A 10,105-nucleotide genomic window follows, 5' to 3' on the forward strand; every position below is an offset into this window, starting at 1 on the left:
TGATTTAGTTATACACATATATATTCTTTTTCAGATTCTTTTCCCTTTTAGGTTATTACAAATTACCGAGTAGAGTTCTCTTCACTTGCTCTTATTTTACACATGATGCATTGGCAAGTATTTCTTGCTTCTCTTTAGACAAATTCATATTTCTACTGCACTTTATTCATTACTTACCCCATTATCACCCAAGATATCAAGCTGCTTTATGAGATCAGGGATATTCACATCCTGCAAAATCAAGGAGCTGCATTCAAGTCAAAGGTGCAACAGTGGCTTAACCATTCTATCAGTGCCCTAACCTTAAAGGAGAGAGGACATTTTAAGACCTGTACCTCCTTGAGCTGTTTTCAATCAGTCACAACTGGTTTTACATTTCCACTCTGCTTCTTATGAGCTGTGTGAACCTGGCAAAACTTAACAATGCATTTTCAATTCCGTCCATTGCAAAATGGAGATAATAAATTCCTCCTTCACAGGCTGATTTGAGGATAAAGAGACTGTATATAAAAGGGTCTAGGATGTATAAGAACTCCAAATTTTCTCAGTAAATTTTTTTCTCATGATTATTGAAAATTTGTTCCAACTCTGATAGATTTCAAGTATAAAGAAAAGTAACAGTAATAAATTTAAATAACCAGCCAATTTCACTCTAATTCATGGGATCTGACCTGCTTGAGATTTTGACAGCTGCATAGAAAACTATAGTGCAGTTTCATTTTTGGGGTATTTAGTATTGATTCCATTTATGGGAAACAGCTTATTTTTATTATATCGCTTCACCCCAGTCAGTTTGAAGCAACTGCACCATTTAAAGTGCTGTTGGGTATAAATTACATACGTTGGATTAGGTTGTCTGTGATTTATTTAAAAACAAAACATCTAAGGAAAAGACAGGTGAAGTGCTTCTCATTTAGAGTTGAATCAAAAAACTGTTTTGGTTTACAAATCTTCATGTAGCCCAGGAAGGCCAGAAGTTTAAACAACATGAGAATGGTTTACGATGGAAGTCAAGGAAGCACAATTTTCTACCCGATTTCTCCATTAGTACCACTTTCTCCTCTCACTTATGTTCAGATAACAGCATGTGTGTGTGTGTGCTAAGTCACTTCAGTTGTGTCCGACTCTTTGCGACCCTTAGAGAGAAGGCTTCCAGGCTCCTCTGTGCATGGATTCTCCAGGCAAGAGTACTGGAGTGGGTTGCCATGCCCTCCTCCAGGGGATCTTCCCAACCTAGGGATCAAATCCAAGTCTCTTAAAGTCTCCTGCATTGGCAGGTGGGTTCTTTACTACTAGCCCCACCTGGGAAGCCCATAGATAACAGTATATCAGATCCCTATCCACAGAAATACAAAAGTCTAGCTCAGTCTCAGAGGTAAAAAGAAGGCAACTAAAGCAGGTATATTTGGCAGTCAGAGTGGGAGCAGGAGGGGCCATGCAGAAGGCACGAGCAGGAGGATTCCTAGCCTTACATCTGGAACAGACAGCTGCTACGTGATTTTGTCACATGCAAGGACAATATATTTTCCAGGAGACGGAGCCACTTCCGCTAGACCTTAACATTTAAAATGTATTCCAATATCACTAAAAATAAAATTATATACTATGTCTAAGTGAATAGCATGTTATAATCCCTAAAGCCTTCCAAAAGGGAGTGTGTCAGTTGCTCAGTTGTGTCTGACTCTTTGTGACCCCCCATGGATTGCAGCCTGCCAGGCTCCTCTGTCAGTGGGATATCCCAGGCAAGAATACTGGAGTGGGTAGTCAGTCCCTTCTCTGAGGGATCTTCCCACCCAGGGATCAAACCTGGGTTTCCTGCATTGCAGGCACATTCTTTACTGTCTGAACCACCAGGGAAACCCAAAAGGGAAATCCTACCTAAAACACTCACAGCAAAAGAGACGGTGGTGAGATGATTTCTAGATTTCTTCTAATACTGAAATTCCAAGATAATGAATTCCACAGCCATCAGAACAGCACAACAAATACCTTTTTATCTGACATCCTTGAAATATGTTTATTCAAGCACTGAAATTTATTTAATATTTCCTCTAGATGATCAAGGGTAATTATCTTTACACATATTTTGATTCTATATCACTCTTTTTAAAATAATCATTGCTTCCTATTTTTTTTTTTTGCTGTTACTGTTCATATATCTGTCACACATTTATTTGTGTACATTCTCTTAATTCTCCCATAGATGTGACTATTTTCAGTTCCTACATGGTTTGTATCAAAATGACACCCAGTGACTGAAAGACCAAACGGTGACCAGCAACCTCCCCTTTTCCAGTTCCCAGATCGTCTACTGTCTACAATACACACAAGGAAACATCTGCCTACCTTGACACCTTCCTTCATACAGTAGATCTGGAGAGCACTCACACCATCTGAGAATGGGTGAATTTGCAGATTAAATGGAGGGGATCGTCTCTCTCTTTCCTTGAAATACAGTGAAGAATATATAGGAATTGAAAAAAAAAAAAGCAACAACTGATTAATCACTAAACCAGTTGTCTGTGTTCTCTACGCTAATTCAGCAGTTTATCAATGTGCCATTTGGCAAAAAAATAAAAAAAAGGAAATTGAACTCAAGATGTTCATGCTTGAATGTAATGGAAAAGAACTGATTAGTCAATGGAGAGTTATAGGAGAAGAATTTATCATCGTGTCATCCAGGTTTGCAAATTTTTTGATCAGGGAAATGTGGGAAGTAGAGTTCCATTTTAAACTGTATGAATATTTAGAGCTTTCAGGTGTCACAAAGAATCTTCTTCTGACCATGAAGCTTTATGGCAGCTCAGGGTCCTTTTGCATATTCAGTTCACTTAAGGTTGATGAGTAAGATAAGTGGGCTACCAAAATGACTTCTTCACTGAAGCATACCAACTGCAAACTCTATTCAAACCTAATGTTTGATATTATTCAAACCTAATGTGAAATATCTTCAAGAAGAAATTGCTGGCAAAATAACAAAGAAATCAAATGGGAAATTTTCTTATCCTTTACATATCAGCATACTTCAACCAGACCCTAAGCCAGATTCTGCATGATACAATCAGAATCTGATTTGATTATGTTTTACTTTAAAAATATAGAATCTGAAACTTAGGTTAACCAGAGTATTTCCTAAAACAAATTACCTTGCTTCCTAGCCTTTTGCATAATGCATTACAGAATAAAAAGTTTACTTACAAATTCAAGAGTCTAACAATAAAATACTTTTGTATATAGTACATTTTGAAATTTAATTTGAAATATATAAAAGAAAATTTTCTGAGTCAGGATTCAATGGAGGATGGAAATGATTATGTAAAAGAAATGAAATATTTACAAAGTTTGAAATCTACTTAGACTATTTAAAAATTATTCGTTAGTCTTATTCATAAAGGCAACCATGTTGTAAAGTACAGTATCTGGGCAGACAATTCTGAGTTGCATCAATGTTTCACCACTGACTAGTCACAGGAGTTGGACAAGTTACTTAACCTCAGTTGCCTCCTCAGTCAAATCTTGGTTGTGGCTGTGAGGTCCAGTGAGTGTATGTATCTGAAATGCTTAATTCGGCACCTCACACATAGAGTGGGATCAGTGTATGTTAATTGTTATGATTATTTTTATCATCATCATCATTTCCTTACTTCTAGTTCTAGGTTTCGAAACTCCAGCAGCTCATTCTGGTCTCTGGCATCCTGTAGTTCCTGTTGGAGCCGGTGATTTTCTGCCTCTTGTTTTTCTATCTAATAAAGTAAATCCTCAAGTTAGGTGGACATTGCAAAAAAGCATCTACAACTTTGCAAAGCAAGCATGGACAGCATTCATTTACTCAGTGAATAAATCATCTAAATCATGAAGAAAAAATCCCAAGTACATATGAATAAAATAAATCTTTGGCTTTCCTTCTAGTTATCCTTTGGTTGAACTGTTTGGGTCATAAAGGAAAATGCTGGAGGATACTCCACTCATTGAGATCAAGTCTAGGGACCCTGTGAAAAACGTATCTGTCCCACGTGGTCAGGGACAGTGTCCAAGAACTAGATTACATGGTGCAAACAATGGAGACTGACACCTCTTATTTCTGGAGTTACAAGTTGCTGAAGAAATATTTTTTATAAGACAGCTCTGATCCTACACAAAACTTTGTTGAATTCTAGTTACCTTCAGAATAAAGCCAAAGTCTCAATATGGAAATAAAAACTTTAATAATCTGCTCATCATATTTAGGTGTTATCACTGTCATGTCTACATACATACACACACTCACTCACATGCGATTACACGCACTTGGATCTAGAAACCCAGATCTACCCTATATTCTGATTACTCCAGGAGCTCTGTCGGCTCATCTCAGCCTGAAAAGGGCTCTCCCATTTCCTTTTCTATGTGAGGAAATCCTACACTTCCATGACATCTCCTACCATAAGAGGCTTCCCCTGGCTCCTCAATCCAAAATGACACCTCTCCGTTCTGTTTTCCCATAGGGTTTTCCTGTAGGGTGTCTAGTATAACCTGATGAAGTACGCCATTCACTTTGTTGTGTACAAAGCTGCCTTGCCCTGTATATATACTGTATATATACACAGAACCCATGTCCACAAGGCATCAGAACACTGCCATGGTCTGCAATCGGTTTGGCGCTGCCTTCAATATTAGCTGTGTGAGTGGGCTTTCTGTACACTAACTGTTTAAAATTTTGAATTTGGAAATAAAAAATCAAGGGCTTTTTAACCTAGAGTAAATCTTACTTTCTCAAGTGTAAACACCTGAAGTAGAGTGTTTAGTTTTATTGTCGCTTTGGTTTTCTTATACTCTTAGAAGGCTGGGCTCAAAAATTTCCTTTATAGACTAAAGGAAATCAGACAGACATAATGGGAGTTATTTTTTTTAGATGATAAACAGTGTGATAACACTTACTACTGGGCATCTCAGAGACTACTAAAATTCTCTTTTCACTTAGCCTCCTGATATAGAAAAATAAATATAGGGGGAAGTGAGATACTATATGACATTAATTTATGTAGTCAACCAAGTTTTTTACACTAGATTTTTGTGGTTTAGTAAATGTTTGAAAGTTTTTATAAGTTGACTATTTCCTAGAGCCTTGGATTGAGATCAGAGATGGGATATTTGGGGAAATTCCTGGATCTGGTGCGTAGCACTAGTCATCATATTAATGGTTCACAGGTGGCCGCATGCAATTCAGAAACTAGGGCCAGTGTCCATAAAGTTTCTTTACAGGGATCATTAACCTTTCTGAGAGTACCAATCCTCAATCCTGGAATACCTACCCTGCTTCTATACATCAGCTCTGTCTCTCATCATGCAGAAAGTGAGACACGACCAGCGGGAAGGAAGGACAACCATCGTCTTTCCCTTTCCATGCTTACCAGGGTGTTGCAGTTCATTTTTATTACTTGTCAAGGCCAGTGAATATTGGTAGAAACAATTCTAAAATAATTTCTACATAACTCTGTGTCCCCCTTCAGAATTACTTTCCTTACTCACATGGTCTTTCTCTTTTTGTCAAGAATAATATAAGATTATTTTGTAATCATTTCATGTAATTAAAGGCAAATGTTAATACCAAAGGAAAAGCCATGTTTGAATGTAAAATGATCTCTGTTGTATTTCACTGCCCCAAATCAAAAGCCTACATTCAGCTAACCCAAATTAATTCTATCTATTGGGCCAAAACCATGCCTCTGTAACTTGATTTGTTGAACAACCTCTGGGACATGCTCCTTTGTGCTTTGGATGTATCTTTTGAAACGTTCTTTCATAAAATAAATACATAAATAAGCAGCCAAGATTAGCAAAAAATTAACAGTGAGAACCCAGTCAATGCTAGGCTGTAGCATGTCTTGGAGTCACTTCCTTGTACAAAATCATCAGTCCTTTTCATAAGTGTTCTTGTAGATGGACAACCACATAGGATGTGTGTGCGTATGGCTATATATATATGTACAGTAAATACAGTATATATATATGCAACAAATCAATAGGTTTCAGGGATCACATCTTTCAAGTCGGCACAATGCCCAGCACAGAGCCATGCACACCACGGGCCACTCAACTGATGGTGATGGCAGTGACAGAGATGCGGTTGGGCACGCAGCAGAGGGGAGCACAGCCGGAAAAGCCTCCCCGTCCCCTAGCCCCTGTGCCACTCCTGAGAGGACCCCCTGCTGCTCCTGGATCTCTCATCAGTCTCTCCTCTGCCCCATTAGGGTGTTGCGCCCCACATACCTTTTCTAAAAGCTCCTGGTTTCTCTTAATGAAAAGTTGTTTATCTTCTACCCAGTGTGAATCCTGTTTGACAAAGAATATCGCGCAGTCAGCATTTCAGAGTGGCACGAAAGAGCATGTGTCGTCAAACCACTTTGCCAGAGCTGTCTTCTCTCCACCCGGTTTGTTTGCCTGCCAGCGACTGGTAAATGTCACTCACCCCAGCCAGCTCCTCATTCTAAGATGTTGGGGCCAAAGTTGCCAGGAAAATTTAACCCCCTTTACACTGTCACTCGCTAACCCTATCTTTTTCAGTCTGAATAATCCAGGACCAGCCTTCTGGGGACTCAGAAGTGACCACACAGGCAAAAAGTGAAAGGGGTCAGAATGCACACAGGCTAGATACATATGGATGGAAAACATTAAAATGCAGAACCATCAATGTAGCATAGAGGCAAGGAATGCAGCTTGAGGGGTGGGTCTTGGTCTTAGCAGTTCATGATCACTCTAGGCTAAGTGTGCAGTGCTCTTCTTCCTTGGGCATTCTCTCTCTTGCCCAGCCTCATTCGCTCTCGTAGCTGGGTTCACACTCTGGCCAGCAAAACACCAGGGACAGAAACAGAGAGCTCAACATTCGGACACAGTTTGAGAAGATCACTGTGGAGAGCCAAGCCGTGTCCTGAATGGGCACAGGGTGATCTAGTGGAAGGTCAGATTGAATCGTCTGCATCTGCAGAAGTGCGAGCAACCAAATGCCTACCTGCCCTTTCTGAGCCAGAGTCGCTTCCAGATCTTCTATTTTGGCTTTATACCTTAGCACCTCGGCCTGGAGTTGTTCTTGAGCCTAGCGAAATCAAAATTCCAGAACTCAGTAAGTAAAATGGTAGTTCTACATTTTTTCTTCCCGTCATGTTCCCTGATTAGAACTCAACAAGTGAGAGAGAAGAAAAAATAATTTTCTACCATTGAAGAAACTTTAAAATCTCTTTTTACATTCTAAATTCTCTGCATATAACTTTCAGTGGCTCCCTTTACCATCAGGTTAAAATTCAAACTTTAGTTTGGGATTCGAGAACTGGTCTTCTATTTCCAATCTTTCCCCACCATTCATCAGTGCAGGGTCCACTCCTTACCGCCTAGTGATCTCCTTGTTTCCTAAATATGCCTTGAACCTCTCCATTTCTTTCTTTCTTTGAACAAGGGCCCTTCTGGAAAGTCTTCTCCCGTTTGCCTCTCCAAAACCTTTCAAAGCCAATTTTGTGCCTTATATGTAAGTCTAAATCCAAATCTGTGTAAGTATTTATTTATGTATGTATCTATCATGTGCTTTGTGTGTGTGTATGTGTGTGTGCGGTGTGTGTATGTGTGTGTGCGATGTGTGTGTGTGATGTGTGTGTGTGATATGTGTGTGCATATGCATGCACATCAGCAGTTTGGGACACTGATTTGTATGGAATGACCTTATTTCATTTAGTATAGTTATTTTTTAGATTCTCTTCTATTCTCTCTCTATATGATCCTATTATCTGTTTTTATTTTCTGGCCATACACATTTTTTTTTTTTCGTTGTCTTATGATCTGGATAGGTTCTTTGGTACAAAGTTGAACAAAATCAGCGATGGTAAGGATTATTTTCTTATTGTTCACTGTGAGGAGAATATTTCTTTGAACTGTTAAATATTATATTTACCTTTATCAGGTTCAAAACTTTGAAACTTAGCTTGCTAAGAATTATTTTAACTTTGAATGAATTATTTTAACTTTGAATGAATTATTTTAACTAATAATTATGTTAACTTTAACCTATTTATTTCTTGTATTGAAACGACTGTCTTCTGTTTTCACTGATAACTTTTTCATCTATATTAACTATTTTTGTATTTCTATTTTCTTTGTTTTTATTTTCTGGCCATACACATATTTTTTTTTCGTTGTCTTATGATATGGATAGGTCCTTTGGTACAAAGTTGAACAAAATCAGCGATGGTAAGGATTATTTTCTTATTGTTCACTGTGAGGAGAATATTTCTTTGAACTGTTAAATATTATATTTACCTTTATCAGGTTAAAAATTTGAAACTTAGCTTGCTAAGAATTATTTTAACTTTGAATGAATTATTTTAACTAATAATTATGTTAACTTTAACCTATTTATTTCTTGTATTGAAACGACTGTCTTCTGTTTTCACTGATAACTTTTTCATCTATATTGACTATTTTTGTATTTCTATTTTCTTTGAATTTATTACTCTTTTTCCCACATGTTGATTTGTTTTAGACTATTTTGCTCAGAATAGTAAGTTTTCTTACTCTAATGGCCATAAACATTTCTAAACCTGTATTTTGATGGGAGAGTGAGACTAAAGAGAGAACTGGTTTCTACATCATCACCTCTCCAAAAAACAAGGCATATGCTATTATTTTCATTGACCAGTCCTATGCTCATAAGAATGGGTAGTAAATACTGATAGAAGAATCCACAACTCTTACAGTATTAGGGCATAGACATGAAAGCACACACACCCCCTTTCCTAATGACTGCTGATCTGTTTATTTCAGTTCACCATGGGTTAAAAAAAAAAAGTTTGCTCTTTTAGGTATGTGTATGTGCATGTATGTATGTATGAATGCTACCATTTAAACATATATAGTTATAATATCTATCCTTTTCCACTAACCAACTTAACATAGTTCCTACAGCACTTCTCAGTACACTGTAGACCTTCTAATAAGGAAGTAAGATAAAATCACTGGATAGTCACATTCATTTTTGACCCATGTAAACTAGCATATGAGGCAGTTATGGCATGCTGGTGATGACTGAATTCAGGAGGACTAGGTTCGTATCCTGCTGCTGCTGCTGCTGCTGCTAAGTTGCTTCAGTCGTGTCCGACTCTGTGAGATCCCATAGATGGAAGCCCACAGGCAGAAGCCCACCAGGCTACTGTCCCCGGGATTCTCCAGGCAAGAACACTGGAGTGGGTTGCCATTTCCTTCTCCAATGCATGAAAGAGAAAAGCGAAAGTGAAGTCACTCAGTCGTGTCCGACTCTTAGCGACCTCATGGACTGCAGCCTACCAGGCTCCTCCATCCATGGGATTTTCCAGGCAAGAGTACTGGAGTGGGGTGCCATTGCTTTCTCTAAGGTTCGTATCCTAGCTTTCCTATAAGCTACATATCCTGGCTTTAACATAACCAAGCTACATTTAACTTCTACTAAGCTACTATTTCCTCCCCTCTAGAAAGAAGTTAATAATAGCATCTAACATACAGTTGTTTTAGGATTATATAAGATAATGTGTATAAAATACCCAGAACAATGCTTGAAATACAGCAAGGACTCAGTAAATGTCAAGTATTAGTACTGTGTGTGGTTTTTTTAAAAAAATAGATTTATGTGAGGCAGTTGCAAGATAATGGAAAAAAATAACTGACCTAGTAAAATATGACTCGGAATCAACAGTTTTCCATTTATTAGCTGTGTGATCTTGAGCAATTCAATTAACCTCTCTGAGCCTCAAATTCCTCTTTTATAAAATACCTACCTTAGAGGGCTGGCACAGGGGTTAAGTGAGATATTATCAGTGATAATTCTCAGTAGGCTGTCAATGTAATGCTGGGCACTTATGAACTAAGAAAAGGAACTGGCTAACCACTGCTTTTGAAAGATGAGTTTTGTTTTTTTTTTTTCAAATAAGAAACTAAAAAAAAAAAACGGATTATAAAAATTCAGCATTGTCTAACTTTGAAAGTATAAGGTTTCAAATAGCATAAATGAAAACTAGGCACTCAACTGTCTTTAAAGGAACAAAAGCATTGATCTAAGCTGGCTCTGATGTCTCTAGTCCAGCGTTTGTTGACATAAAAGATAAAGCAG

At 38.0% G+C, this 10,105-nt stretch overlaps 1 protein-coding gene across 2 annotated transcripts in view; it reads right to left on the bottom strand.

The window, feature by feature from the left end:
- JAKMIP2 (janus kinase and microtubule interacting protein 2) overlaps positions 1–10,105 on the bottom strand; it is a 191,234-nt gene that overhangs the window by 29,548 nt on the left and 151,581 nt on the right. For both annotated transcript variants that reach the window (XM_010850476.1, XM_010850477.1), the window contains exons 11-15: positions 6,989–7,072; positions 6,250–6,312; positions 3,645–3,743; positions 2,347–2,445; positions 178–231 (exon numbers count right to left, since the gene is read on the bottom strand). In XM_010850476.1, coding sequence (XP_010848778.1) covers positions 178–231; positions 2,347–2,445; positions 3,645–3,743; positions 6,250–6,312; positions 6,989–7,072 — 399 coding nt within the window. The remainder of the gene's footprint in view (positions 1–177; positions 232–2,346; positions 2,446–3,644; positions 3,744–6,249; positions 6,313–6,988; positions 7,073–10,105) is intronic.

This window comes from Bison bison, unplaced genomic scaffold, assembly GCF_000754665.1.
Source record: "Bison bison bison isolate TAMUID 2011002044 unplaced genomic scaffold, Bison_UMD1.0 scf7180017864291, whole genome shotgun sequence".
In the NCBI taxonomy this organism is placed as follows: domain Eukaryota; kingdom Metazoa; phylum Chordata; class Mammalia; order Artiodactyla; family Bovidae; genus Bison; species Bison bison.